This window comes from Strongylocentrotus purpuratus, unplaced genomic scaffold, assembly GCF_000002235.5.
Source record: "Strongylocentrotus purpuratus isolate Spur 01 unplaced genomic scaffold, Spur_5.0 spur5_scaffold_13, whole genome shotgun sequence".
In the NCBI taxonomy this organism is placed as follows: Eukaryota; Metazoa; Echinodermata; class Echinoidea; order Camarodonta; family Strongylocentrotidae; genus Strongylocentrotus; species Strongylocentrotus purpuratus.
The window spans coordinates 19,543,220-19,558,736 of record NW_022145598.1 but is presented as its reverse complement, the minus strand read 5'-3'; the positions used below and the strand labels follow the sequence as shown (position 1 = coordinate 19,558,736).

Genomic DNA, 15,517 nt, shown 5'->3' with positions numbered 1-15,517 from the left:
TGTTATGAATAACACATTTTGTGAAACAGGTCCCGGAACAAAGTGTGCATGTCATTCTGGCGCTCCTTCTTTTTTTGTCACAAAGGAACCGTCTTTTGTTCGATTTCTATAAATGTACTTTTGAATTTTTGAATTAATAATGGACGGCATGAGTCATTTTCAGAGTCAAGTTCCGCTTTCTGGTACATGTAGGCAGAGTTATTTTAACGTCAGGTATAAAGTCTGAATGTTATTTCTATAAAATTCGTGTTCCTGAAAACGTAATTCATATATCAAACAAATTCGTTGAGCGGTGTAGCGGTTTGTAATCAAAGTTTTAAATTAGCAACATGTAGAATACCTGTATTAAATTTAACATGATTATTTTTTTTATGGTAGACAAAATATATATATTGCTCTGTTATTACACCTTTGTAATAGTTTAGGAATGTTCAATATAAACAATTTCATTGTTTTCCCAAATATAAGCCACAAAGAGAAAAGTCCAGCCCTCTCTTATGCAGTACATACGAACTTATGTGTCAATTGGCAAGAAATCAATCCCCATTTGCCACTCCATACCCAGAAAGTAATGGGGACCTGTTATAATCACAAACGCTTTTGTGGTAGACGAAACTCGCCAGGGAGAGGAATTGGGCACACTGTGGAATGCTGTGTACGTTGATGAATCCGGTCCATATATCCAAAGCGCTTAGAGACGGTATTCCGTATTAAACATTAACTACATTATTCCAGGTCTATCATGTTTATAAGGCCTACTGAGAAGTTTCAGAAAGATAAAAACGAAATTTTGCTCATTTTTTTCTCCCATTTTTGAAGAATTTTTTTGGCAACGACTCAGCCTGCCGCTGAATAAGCGAGGGGGGCGGTTAGAGCAGATATTTTTTTGGCCCCCTTTAGCACTCAACAAATATCTGAGGGGGGATTACCCCGTACGCGTCTGATATAGCACTTCGGTTCACAAGCTAGAAACTATACATGCGTTTACAAGTGCAACGGTGGATGTTTATATGTGTAGTTGTACATAATAATGGCCAGTACAGCCCGTCATAAATGTGTTTTGCCATGGTAGAGAGGGTCTGAATACAGTGCTGAAGTTAATTGCATGAGCATCAATTATCCAAGAGTTTAAAGACATACTTTTATAATACAATGTGTGATTTATATGACAACTATATGTACTCCTACTAATAGGACCTTCCATGTTTAAAATGTTGGTATGCAAATGCACATTGCGATGCTATTATTATTTGCAAGTTACCCTAGGTTATGTAAACAGCAGTGTGTTGTTATTGATTTTTGTTTGGTGCCTGTGGTGTTTCACACAATATAGACACAAAATGATTTTATTTGACTTGTTATGGAATGGGCGTGAGCTTCACAGGTGGCTGAAAAAGAGGAACTGGAACAAAATACATTGACACGTATTCAGATTTAACGTTGATGATTCGTTTATGTATATACCTGGGGGTGGGGGGTCACAGAGCCTAAAATCGACTTTAAGTTGGACTTAACTATGGCAGGTCATTTGTGCCACTGGTTGCTCTCACCATTATGATCTTTAGATAATATTTTTCCCTTAAATAATGAATTATTAAAGAATAGTAATTCTGTAAATTTGTGACCATGATTTGTCCGTCCCTTGAGAGACCAATGCCAGTAAATGGTGAGATCAAACAGTTGCATAAACGGCCTGCCATAGTTAAGTCCAACTTAGAGTCGATCGTAGACCTCTGTTACAGTGAGCAAAAGGCCGGGCCAGGCCTCGCACTGTAAACGAGCAAAAGGCCAAATACGAGGCCAAACTGGCCGCGCATTTGGCCTTGCTCTGGAGGTAGTCTCGGCCGCGGCCTGGCTAGGCATTTTCTCACTGTTAACGCACGCATGGCCAGGCCGCGCATATTTTTGGATTTGCATCATATCATCCTTGTGTCCCTGGTAGTTCTTGTGACGCAGTGCAGCAATCACATGGTCAGATGTGTCATAACAGGTAACCAATGCAATTGCACACGAGGCGTTATTTGCATGACGTATGACTGCGTCATTGAATGATGTGGTCTCTGAAACCCATGTTAAAATGACATCGTACAAAAAGTGATAGTAAAATAACCAATACAACAATATTTGTAAGTAACTTGTTTATGGCCTTGGTGCCTTAACAGGCATGATTAGCGCAGGTAATGATGCAATACAAAATAACACCGCGTTTACAACGGCGTCATAAAGCCGTTGAAAGACGGTGAAAGATAATTAATGGCCACTCATTGCCAATATGCAAATTCTAAAGCAATGCATTTGCCATGATTCTACGCAATGCTTACCCTGTTCATTTTTGCATTCATTTTTTTTTCCAAAGTCACTCGCACACGGGGCGCCACAGACCTCAACAGTCGTTAATGCACTCCTCCAACAGAAAATGAAGCTTTGCATGGAACAGACATGTTTAATTAACAACCATGGATATGCAATAATATGCCTAAAGACCTATTTTGCTTCGCTATCTCAAATTATTTCTATTGAGTTATCAAAATACAGTAAACTTGTAAGTAAGGAAGCGACCTATATAAAGAAACCTACAGATTATAGGACTGTACAGATGATATTAGAAGTACAAGAAATACACCTTTTTGGAGAAAAAAAAACAATTGCGATAATTATGTCAGTCTCCCACTTCTCATATTTTCACATTAAACATTTCCATTTCTATGAGAAGTAGTGCATATTCCTACAACAGTGTACAGACAATCCCCTATGCAATGCTGCTAATAAACGAACTTCATATTAAGCAAGTATTTCTTTAACGATGAATTTTCAAACCACCCTTTTCAAGAGTAAATTTGCTAAATTGCAATGCTTCTTTCTATAGAGACAAAATTCTGCCTTTTGACGAACAGTAAAAACTGATTATTTGTCTACGGAATTATGAGCTTTTATTAAATGGCAAAGCATTACGTTAGAACAAAACATTAGTAATAGTAGTTGTCGTTTTTATCCAAAACAGATTGCTCCGCTCAGGCGCGGATCCAGGATTATTAGAGGAGGGGGCCCAATTTTATATTTGTTTTGCTCCCGAAAATTTGAAAATCGCGGCGGCCGAAAAGTCGCTCAGTGGGGGGGGGGGGGGGGGGGGGAAGGAGTGGGGTGGGGGCGGATGGGGGGAGGGGTAGTGAGCACATTTTTTGGGGGGCCCTCGAAAATTTTAAAATTTACATCCCCCCCCCCCCCCCCCATTGAGCGCCAGGGGGCATCCCCAAAAAAGGTAAAAATCACGTTTTCGTACACGTTTTTTTCCAAGGGAGGGGGAGCCCGGACCCCCCCCCCCCCCCCCCCCACCTCTGGTTCCGCCACTGGCTCCACTTTTCGTAATGTTGGGGTATCCGAAGCTAGCAAAAGCCTAGATTTAGCCAGCTACTGCTAGGCTAGGCTTGGCTAGTTTTACGCAACATTACCACTGTTAATCTTGTGTGTTCACAGATGTACGCCTTGTTGGTGGTCCAACCTCCAATAAAGGCACCGTTGAAACCAGGGAAGATGGCGGTGCATGGGAGACAACATGCGGAGCATATCTTGATTTTCATAACGTCATTGCCATATGCAGACAGTTGAGATTCACAGGAGCAAATATAGCAATAACAAACACACCTTATGGACAGAATTCAACTCCAACCAGAGGGTTCAATTGTAATGGAGGTAATGACATATAATTTCAACTTTTGAAAATGTTATTGCCTATTCTGCCTGTTTACCACTTCTAGGAGGAAACAATACAACTTAAATATATGTGCGAGTATACTACGGGTCCTCAAAAACACATGGAAAAATAGATTTGGGAGATCTTGCCCTTTAAATAGAACTAGAAGATTTTGCAGATATACGCTACAGTGCTGTATAACCTGCATGCAATGCATACACGATAGCTGGCTTCCCATAGGCTACAGCCAGCCCGGCGATCGAGCTGGTATACCCGTGAATCGCAAACTGGACTGATCTCAGTCTTTCCTCGAGTTCTCTTTTCCCCGTTTATTTGGTACGACGACTTAATTTATCAAAAATCATGAAATAATCGGCCTAATCACACATCTTCGTAATGAATATCTGGACGATTTTATTCATAATTGACGCCTATTTTGCTCCAAAAGAATTGTAAGGTTAGCATGAAAAATGCCCTTCGCACTCCCAGATCAGACACATACACAGGCGCGTACGCAGGGGTGGGGGGGGGGGAGGGTTTGGGTGGGTTAACCCCCCCCCCTTTGGTAATTTTATGTATGTAAACCCCCCCCCCCTAAAAAACCTAACCCCCCCTTTTGAAAGAAAAATTATGCACACCTTACCTTACCCCCCCCCCCCCCAACTGAGCAAAATGTCAAATTTCCAAATTTCGAGACCCCCCCCTAAAAAAAAGTGACCTCTTACCCCCCCCCCCCCCCCCCCCTTGAAAAAATCCTGCGTACGCGCCTGCACATACACGCTAACTTTCCCTCAGAATATATGATTGTATTTCAGATTCTTATGCCCAAATGTTATGGGAAATAACGTAAAACCAAACAAACATTTGTGAAACTATTATCTATGCGCTGTATGTCATTTAAAGGGCCACTGGCGGTAAATATACAAACATATATCTAAAAACTGCAATGGGCATCCAACATTGTCCTGAATGTGTGATGTAGAGTAGTTCACACCGTGACGTCACCGTTATCGCCGCATGTGTTTTAATATCACCGTCATCAATGTAGTTTGAATATATTGTTGTGTGACTGGTGTTAAAATGGATCGTATATTCATATAATGTTCTTTCCATTTTGATATTTCAGATGAAGCTGACTTGTCAGAGTGTATATTGAAACCAACAGGATGCGAAACAGCAGGAGCAGCTTCGTGTCATGGTAACTTCTTCTAGTGAAATGATATTACCACCTTTTAGCTCGTGAAATCAGATTACACAAAATACAGAGAATTACGTAAGAATAAATAAAGAGTCACTATATAAAAAAGTCAGAAACTATAATGGCACTATTAATACAATTTCGTGGGCTAAAAAACAATATCCATCCGATTATTGGGGGAGGGCGGACTTCAAGCTGAAACTGATAACGAACCCCAGATGAAATATTTTCTTCGAAAATTAACTTTAAAATTTTGTAGTCTAATATATGCTGAATGTTATTACGGAAATCATGCTTTGCGCCAAAAATAAATAAAGCAACGATCTGAGCAATTGATCAAACATATCTCCTAGTTTATTAGTAACTGTGATAAAAGGTGAAATGATTGTTTATATAAAGAGGATGGGACTTTTCATATATTGTCCCACCGCAGCTATGTTTATAGGGTTATATCAATGGTTATATCATCATCATTTCGTATCATCATACCGCTATGATATGCCAATATGGACTAAAAATGTCATCGTCAGTCTCCTCCCGACTTTGTGAAATAAGGTACAACTTTAGAACGTGTTTATCATAAATGAAGGGTACCACCATTCATCAACTGATAACAGGTTCTTCCACGCATAACCCGTTACCCCCTTCCATGTCTCTCTATTTATTTATTTTTTTTTAATAATTAAAAAAATGTTTACATCTAGTATGTTCCAACAATAAACATCACTGTTCCTATGGTGTAACACTTAAATAGCCTATCCAATGAAAATACAACATGATATAAATTGAAAACTGAATTAATGTAGAATACGAATATAAAGGAATACAAAGTATTTACCCTTTCCTAGTTTATTGCACAAAAGCAAATTAAAACCTCATTTTCCACACACCTCCAAATTACGGGTCAACAGGGTTCAAATTTGCCGAAGTATACAGTGACGACATAACATGTGGACCCCCATCGGTTCACCTATATAGCTGAGGTGATGAGCCGTGCTTAATTAATGCAAAGTCATTGGCCCGTATTCTGAAGTCGTGTCTACTCCTGTTTAACTAAACACTTGTCTAAGTCCTGTCTAAGTCCTGTCTAAGTCCTGTCTAACTTTAGACACGAAGTCGTGTCTAACTTTTTTCGTATTCTGAAGTCGTGTTTGAATAAAGTTAAACACGAAGTCCTGTCTAAGTTCTGTTTAACTTTAGACAACTGCGAGGGGTTGTTTAAGTCCTGTTTAAAGGGCGCGATTCTGCTGCTTTTCAACGTCGAAGGTACACTTTACTTGCAGACCCCGAACTTGCGGGGGAGAACGATGGTACGTGCATCCTCTAAAATTTGAAATACATTTTGCAGGATTTTTTCTCGTGTAGCCTAATGTTTTTTTCTCGATAATATTAACAATTTTTATCTACTGGTGAAATCTTGGAAATTCCATAATCTTTAATAAGCTAACAATTATGTTGGAGAAGTTTCTTTTCTGGTTTTCCGAGCACTGAGGCACTGATACTGTAAAGTGTGTTTGTCAATGCATGCAGTGTGTACGTACCAAAGAACTCAAACGTACACAGTACAATGCAGTCTAGTCATTATTACGTCACGATCACATCACCATTGTACCAGCATGCGCACAGCTAGCTGTGCGCGTTAATTTTTTTATCCAGTGCGCGCACGCATGCGCTTTGGGTCTATCGTCAGAATTATCGCCTACTGAGCATGCGCAGAAGTCGTGACTAAAAGTTAAACACGACTTGCGCAGAACTTAAACAGTTGTTTAGTTAAACACGACTTAGACAGGACTTAAACAGTTGTTTTATAGTTAGACGAGACTTACACACGACTTCAGAATACGAAATTTAGTTAGACAGGACTTAGACACGACATCGCGTCTAAGTCGTGTCTAAGTCCTGTCTAACTAAACAGGTGTTTAACTTTAGACATGGCTAAGTTAGACACGACTTTAGAATACGGGCCAATGTGAATATGCGTACTCCACATAAAATGATGTCATCAAGTCGATAGCAAGTTTTTAGGTCGACAAATTACTCATGATTTTCAAAGCTTTAGATTTTTGAGTTTTCAGAGAGCTGGTACTCCTCTGACAGGCACTAAAATTTGATATTATTGTAATCTATGGCTTAAAGGTATTACAAAGTTTTGGTATGGGGTCATGAATTTGGTTCAAATTAACATATTGGAAGCATATGCGTTCCTACACTATTCATTGATCGTTGTCCCGGTTGAAATCGAGTCTAAAGTTAGGAAATTATAAATAATAAACTATTTATGTTGTATAGCTCCCTCTCAAGGTCAAGATATTAATTTAGCTATGAAACAATGTTTCTTGACTAAAATCGACCGATTAGCTATTCCCGTTTGGAAATTATATATCACAACTACATATTCTGAGATTTTCATGGTCGCAGCTACCATTGTACGGCCGTAGGCGCTATTTGAAATTTATCAAAATTTACCGGGAGCACAGGTAAATTTTGGTATTCAATTTTTTTCGAAAACAGAAGTGTTTTGGGGGTTAAGTTTTTTAGGGCTTATAATACATCCACAGGGGCATACAAATATATCAAAATTGTAAAGATTCATTATCCACCCAACTTTCAAAATTTCCCAAAACTTTGTATTACCTTTAAAGCTTTCCGTTCCTATATAATTAATCCATTCCATTTTTCAGTTCGGATATGACCTTTAAGAACTATGAAGGAAACATTATAGTATTAATGACTGCTTTGAGAGAAATAATTGTTTTTATACGCTCAAGGGAAGGTTAGAATTGTGCTATTACCCGAGGCGTGCCGATATTAAACCAGTCATTAATACTTTTATATGCCGAAAAAAAAAATTTAAAAAAAAAAATTGTCGAAGATGGGATTAGAACTCTTGCGTACAAAAGGTGATGTTACTAAAGTCAGCGCATTAATCCGCTCGGCCAGCGCGCTCTGTCACCATGCACAGTAGTTTTCTTTAATATATACATTAAAATGAATTGAAAACGGCTTCGCGTGGTCGATACTTCGCCGCTGCTCCATTAAACGGGCACTTCTTTTACTTTTGGAATGCATATTGGCACGAACTTAGATCAAGATCTATCGGCAAATGTTGTTTTTTTGTTTTTGGAAGTTTATTTTCGTCTTCATGTCAACAATGCAAGATAAAATTGTCGGTAAGATCGATCGAGATTCAATTGTATTGAAATTACCGACCAATTCTTCGCACACGTACGGTATCCTCGATCGCTCAGACCATTTTTTAACATGTAAACCTATGGGGTAACCATGGAGACTGACCTATTTTCCCAATAACCATGGTTATTGGGATTTTGAACTGTTTTTTAACCATGGTTACCGGGAATTTTCGGGAACAGTTAAAGTTTATGAATGCAATTTCGACCAATCAGATTGCTGGATTACTTATATGATAGATAACATTAAAATACGCGCATCGCATCTACCTTATCTATTTAATGCCGTTCTATTGCTAAGCTCCCTAAGAATGCGTCGAGTATTGTGCTAAAAAATCTACAGTCATAAAGATATGACCTTTAAGAACTATGAAGGAAACATTAGATAACATTAAAATACGCGCATCGCATCTACCTTATCTATTTAATGCCGTTCTATTGCTAAGCTCCATAAGAATGCGTCGAGTATTGTGCTAAAAAATCTACAGTCATATAAAGAGTATTACAAATTTATTTACATCAGAAAAACTGTTAAGCTGATTAATGTAAATGGTGGTGTTTGTTTTACCTGACTACTGAGAGAGCATAAATGCTTGTAAGTAAGTAACCAGACGGGCGACGGCATTAGGTCCTCTCCGAGGGACCTGGTAATAAGGATTAATGCCTGATATTTTAAATAATACCAGCATTGCCACCCAAAACATTCACAGCAAAATATGCTTTGATGGTTGGTCCATGCGATCCATTTGACATTCCACCAAAGAAAATCCCGTCAAAGCGAGTATTGTTCGAGTAGGCAGAGATTTTGACCGTGTTAAAGCCACACTGTCCTACTTGTAGCTACTTGCTCCCTCTATATAAAAAAAAACAATGCCTAATCGGTGACCATTGGTCCCCATGATCCTTTGTTACGTTATTTTAGAGCAGAGTTGATGAGATAACCACCTGTGCAATAACCTTGCAGGGTGTTCTAATCTCTCCCATAAACTAGTGCAGATAAGCTTTAAAGTGAAAATGTCATTAGAAAATGCCAAATAGCATTTTTTTTTTTCTTACTTATCTGGCCCCTCGATGCCAAAATAATATGGGGTGGCCCAATTATTGTTATATGTTACAAATTATCTGGGGCTGTAGTCCACAGCTCCTCACTTCATAAACCAATGTTTATTACTTTAGTCGCATTACCAGGCGTTAATGTGATTCCTAACAGGTGATGGATATCTCGGATAATTTGAGCATAATATGAATCACATAGTGTTACTTTGCGACGGCAACATCGGTACAGCGATGAGTATTTCTTGTTGCATCTAGGTTTGTAACGAGTCCATTTAAGGCGGGATGCGTTTTTGTACGATTGCATCATGCTATTGTTGTTTTTTTTCTAATATTATGCAGGTGAAGGTTATCTTGGATGCTTTGCGGAAAAACACCCTGATCCAGTTTTATCTGGTATTCACGAACCCAATAATTCAAATATGACCATTTCTTATTGCATCGACATTTGTATGAGCTCTAGCTCAGCTAACTATACATACGCTGGAGTTGAACGTGGATACGAATGTTTCTGTGGTGAGGCCAGTGATAACTATACCCTACATGGAATTGTATCAGATGATTATTGTGATTTCAAATGTTCAGGAGACCCTACCGAGAGCTGTGGTGGGGTAGGATTCATAGCTATCTTTACGAGTGAGTATATTATGGAGATTTGTATGTATAAACTTACACATATACATCCCCCATTGATAATGTGCTGCGACCAATACCGTCAACATTTTTACTGCCTAAAATATGGTTTAAATAAGTATTGCTCAATCATACATAAGTTTATGGCTGTTATGCCTATCATTATGTTCGAGAGACCCATATCATAGAAACCCTGCGTCTCAGTGTTCCCCCCCCCCCCCCATTTTCATATTTGTTTTTTTCTAACATTAGCATTCATTAATTTACAGCAAATGAATAAAGTTTCTTTGTAATTTCGAAGTGAAAATGACTTATACCGTGGCCTGTGTGTAATGTTAGAGACTTACCTTGTAACTCGTCTGTTTCACGTATATGTAGTTCACGTCGAGACTAGTGAAACGACACCCGCCGTCGTGTCAACTGCGAAGGTTGACGAAGTGACCATTCAACTAAGCTCAGAGATGACCAGTCATACCAGGGATGCTGTGACGTCATCAACAATGACCACACTCTTGTCCACGCCCACAACGCTTCAACAAAATTGCAATTGTTCTTGTAGGCGTTGTCATTATTTTACTGATCGCGACCATCATTGTCTTGGTAATATACATCCTCCGAATTCGAAAGTGAGTATCACATTTTCTTTATAAACGTTTTTGTTTCCTATTTGGCAAAGAGGACGCCAAAAAAAGGAAAACAGAATAGCAATATTAGTTGGCAATTGTCATCAATACCACACATAGGTAGAGGTAGAGGTATCGTAGTGATGTGGTTTTAAACACTTGACTTGAGATGCGGAAGTTGTGGTTTCGAGCCGGGACTCGGCACTTATTATCCTCGCCAAGACATTATTCTACGTTCGCCACTCTTCATCAAGGTACTAATGGTTACCGGTATGAAGGAATTTCTCTGAATGCCGTTAGCACCGAAAAGGGTAGCTTATATAGCTCTTCTAGATTACAATAATATGGGATCGTCTTGCGCACATTGCACGGCGTATATAAGCGTTGTGTAAGTATATTGATGGCATTCGTGTCCACTACATTTAGGTTTCATGTTTATTATTTCATGAACACGTGAGATGTTCATAAGAAATTCATAAGAAACTCCCCCTCTCACCAAATATGAAATATCAGGTCTATAATTTCTTCACAGTACTTTCTGCAACTCGTCCCTATTCGGCCATTCATTTTACCCCTTTTTCGTCTCATAGAAAACAAGACTCTAATCATGGTCAAACCCCACACGATATGACTTTGGTCCAGGCCTCAAGTACGCAGGACAGAGATACCGGTTTCTATCATGACATTCCGGACATCAGAACACCAGTCCCATCATCAACACCTGCTGGCGGTTCTCACTATTCCTCGAATATATATGCCACAGATCCTGCCGATACCGGCATACCAACATAATCCACACAATGCTCTACCAGGATCGCGAAAGACGGACTTGCTCCCGACACCGTGGCAATGAAAAAGAAAAAAACTGGGAAGGATGCAGATCCATATGCTGAGATACTTTAGTCACGTGAACAAAGTCACAAAATCATTTCTCAGAAAGTCACTACTGATAAGAGGTAGACAAATGTTCATTCAAAGTGTACACATCTATAAATTTAGATGCAAAAAAAAATATCCGGCTTTGCTGATAACTTCTGGTAAACGGGAAAATGTGTACATACACTGTTGGTCATAACGGTGGAATATTTTTGTTTTACCCCAATTTAAGGAATGATTTTGAGAATGTGTGTGCGTGTGTTGTGTTTTTACAGAGGTGTGTCAATCAGTTATGATTATTTACGTCTGGGGGGCCGACCTCTAAACGTCACCATCCGAAAGACGTGACTCAGTTTCGAACCTGCGTCCTCGGCTGAATCAGTTTGTAACTTGCACTGTTAGCTGCATTACGTGATTTAAGTGTTTCTTTAAATAGTAGCATAGACGTATATTGTTCACTACATATTTAGCAATAGACAAAGGCAAATTTATTTATTTTTAGCGTTATAGCCCTCCATAGGCTATTTTATTGAGTCAAACAAACATTTTAACTCAAACAAAACAGAATAAAGACAAAGATGAATGAAAAAGAAATCCCAGTTTAGATATGACATTGTTTTTAGCGATATAATGCTAATAAGTCTATCTGACAATTTGAATGCTTGTAAAAAAAATGGCTGTGTAGTTGGTGGTATGATAGTCAATCATTTAATGTATGCAGATAATCTCGTTATTATTAGCCCGTCAACTGCTTGGTTGCTGAATTTGCTCAAGATTTGTTTTGGTTATGGATATGATAATGATGTCGAATATAATGCACAAAAGAATCATGTTATGATAATCAGATGTAAGGAACACCGTACACTGTTAAAACAAGTATTAAAAAACTGCGGGTTAAAAAATTGTTGATTAAAAAACGTTCAACCATGGTTAAAAATGTAGTGTTGATTAAAATTTACTTTTAATCTTGCGTTGGTTAAAACAGTGTTGATCAAAATTATTTCTTTTAACCTATGTTGGTTAAGTCTAAGTCGTTGGCAAAAATTGTAGCCCAGCATGGATTAAAAACAAAATTCCGACAATAATGATAGCCCCCTTCTGGTTAAAGTTTAATCAATGTTGATTAAAGTACTGGTCACGTGACCCAATGGAACGATATCGAATCGCGTAGCTAGCGATCGCTCGACATACAAATAATGCACAGTACATGCAGTTTACGCGTGCGACAAAATTAACAATGGAGGTTGTCGCGAGGACCTGAGAAATGGGGGTTTGGACGGTCTTATCTCCGCGTTTTCAGGAAAGAAATTATTTTAATATTATCATCATCAATTCTAAGATTGTAAGGAAGAAGTGAAATAAGGTTCTTGTTCAAATCAAAAACGATTTGTGTCCCCTAGGCTGTACGTAGCTCAACCAATAATAAGTAACATTTTACTTGCACCGTGCACCTGGCTCTCGTAAGCACACACACACTCGTCAGTCTGCAACAATCTTCAACCGTGAAGGAGGCAGACCCAATTAAAGAAGGAGAAGTGTAGGCCTATTACGGATCACCTACCCAAATTGCATGCATGAATAATAATCTTATTTTTTAAATCTAATTGTATCTAATTGTTTAAAACAATTAAATATAAAATAAGATGTCATCATAAAGTGAAACGTCTAATTATGCATGCAATTTGGGTAGGTCATCCGTTACACTTACTGGCTGAGCTACAACCTACGGGTCGGGACACAAAGTGTTTTTAATTTGAGCAAGAACCTTATTTCACTTCTTCCTTACAATCTTAGCATTGATGATAATCATATTAAACAATTTCTTACCTGCAAACACGAGGATAAGACCTCTAATCCCCCGTAAGTTTAACCAACAGTGGTTAAAAACTGTAACCAACAACCCACTAAAGTTTAACCAACATCGTGTGAATCAAAAAAGAATTAACCTACAATGGTTACAATTTTAACCAACGACCCATGTAAGTTTAACCAACATCATGTGAATCAGCCCCGAACAAAGCATAAATAACCAACAAAAGATTAAAGTTTTAGTCAACAAATGGTTAAAGTTTAATCAACACCATTTTTAACCAACATTGAGCAATTTTTTTTAACCAATAATTGATTAAAAATTGTAATCAACCACAGGTTAAATTTTAATCAACAGGCTGTTGGTTAAAGTTTAACCAACGATTGTGTGATTCACCTGGTAATCCGTGGTTGATTAAAAGTTTAAAGGTAATACAAAGTTTTGGTATTGGGTCATGAATTTGGTTCAAATGAACATATTGGAAGCATTTACGATCCTACAATATTCAGTGATCGTTGTCGCGGTCGAAATCGACTCTAAAGTTATGAAATTTTAAATAATAAACACTTTATGTTGAATAGCTCCCTCTCAAGGTCAAGATATTAATTAAGTTATAAAACAATGTTTATTGACTAAAATCGACCGATAAGCTATTCTCGTTCGGAAATTATATATCACAACTACACACTCTGAGATTTTCATGGTCGTAGCTACCATTTTACGGCCGTAGGAGCTATTTGAAATTTATCAAAATTTACCGGGAGTACCGGTAAATCTTTATATTCGATTTTTCTCGAAAGCAGAAACGTTTTAGGGGCTAAAATTTCTGGTGTTTTTAATTCATCCACATGGGCATCCAAATATATCAAAATTGTAAAGAATCACTAACCACCCATTTTTCAAAATTTCCCAAAACTTTGTAATACCTTTAACCAACTTGATTAAAAATTGTAATACTTGTTTTAACAGTGTAGATTGGTATTCCCGGATTTGTATTTATGTGGAGCTTAACCCAATGTCTGTACAGAGGTCATGTATGTTGGTAATTTCTTTACTGAGGAACTCAATGATGATAAAGATATTAGTCGACAGTGTCGTAAATTATATGCTCAAGGTAATATGCTTGTTAGGAAATTTCATTTGTGTTCTCCGGATGTGAAGGTGGCTTTATTTAGGGCTTTAACTGTACACCTCTGGACACTGCGCATATGTGGTGTAATTTTAAGAAGAGCAGTTTGTACAGGCTTAATGTGGCCTATAATGATGCCATGATTATGCTTCTTAGCGTACCTAGATACTTTAGTGCTAGTCAAATGTTTGCTGAGTTGAATTTTCCAGCCTGTTCGACTGTATTACGAAATCTCATGTATAAGTTCATCCAGAGAGTGGATGTATCTGAGAATGGTATTTTAAAGGTGTTAGTGAACCCCTCGTATAATTGTCTTAGGTACACATCGGGCCTCTGGAAATGTTGGCTGAATAGCATGCAGACAGATGGGAATTGATCATTATGTTGCAGTTATCAAGGATTATCCAGTCTCCAGCCTCTCTTGGTTGCAGTAAAGTCTTTGTTGTTTGTTCCAATATCTAGTTATCTATTATTATTATATTCTTCTGGTTAGTTGAGCAGAGATTGTTACAAGTTACAACTTCAATATATTGTTATACTTATTTTAATTTTACAGTTACAGATACAGCTTAGAGTTAGAGTGCTATACTGCAATCAACCTTACATATACTGTTTACATGTAATACACTGTTTATACTCAGCTCTTTCCCCTATATATCTGTGTAAATAATTTTTATGGACCTCTGCTTTGTGCAGCTGAGTTTGAAATAAAGTTCTGAATTGAATTGAAAAAAATGAATTACTTGCTGCCAGCCGAAGATGGCGTGATCATTAAATTATGACGTACGACTGGGCTGGTGAGCGTATATATAAGTTCGTTGATAGCGCCATCTTCGGCATTATGAATCAATGTTGAAGGGAATATAAAATATGAAGAATCGGCCAGATTCTGGACTATATAGGTGCCAGCACCTCGGACGGTCCGTCGATTTTTTTTTTTTTTTTTTCCTCTTTGGGATGATATTTTTCATTTTTAGATGCCTTATTACATATTTTTGGTATTCATGAAACATTTTTTCCTTAAAAAACGGTTTAAAAAATATCAATAAAATGCCGACCGTTGGGGTCGATCACAAAAGGCAATACATTGTTGTGTATTAAATGAAGGAGGGTCCACTGGTTATTTCAAAGTAGAAAGGGGAGTAAGACAGGGAGACCCTCTTTCTTCGTACCTCTTTATCTTGTGTATTGAAGTAATGGCACACAAATTACGAATAGATAAATTGGTGGACGGAATTAATTTTGGAGATAAGGAAACTAAACTAGTACTTTATGCGGATGATATGACAATTTTTGTTCGCAATAAAAAATCAATT

At 37.9% G+C, this 15,517-nt stretch overlaps 1 protein-coding gene across 1 annotated transcript; it reads left to right on the top strand.

The window, feature by feature from the left end:
- The first annotated feature begins 2,164 nt into the window (after positions 1-2,164).
- On the top strand, positions 2,165-14,774 carry LOC115923218 (WSC domain-containing protein 1-like). The gene is made up of 6 exons (XM_030983596.1): positions 2,165-2,177; positions 3,475-3,537; positions 4,818-4,889; positions 9,473-9,766; positions 10,142-10,312; positions 14,758-14,774. Exons 1-6 carry the CDS (start codon positions 2,165-2,167, stop codon positions 14,772-14,774), a joined length of 630 nt encoding a protein of 209 aa, XP_030839456.1.
- The last annotated feature ends 743 nt before the right edge of the window (positions 14,775-15,517 follow it).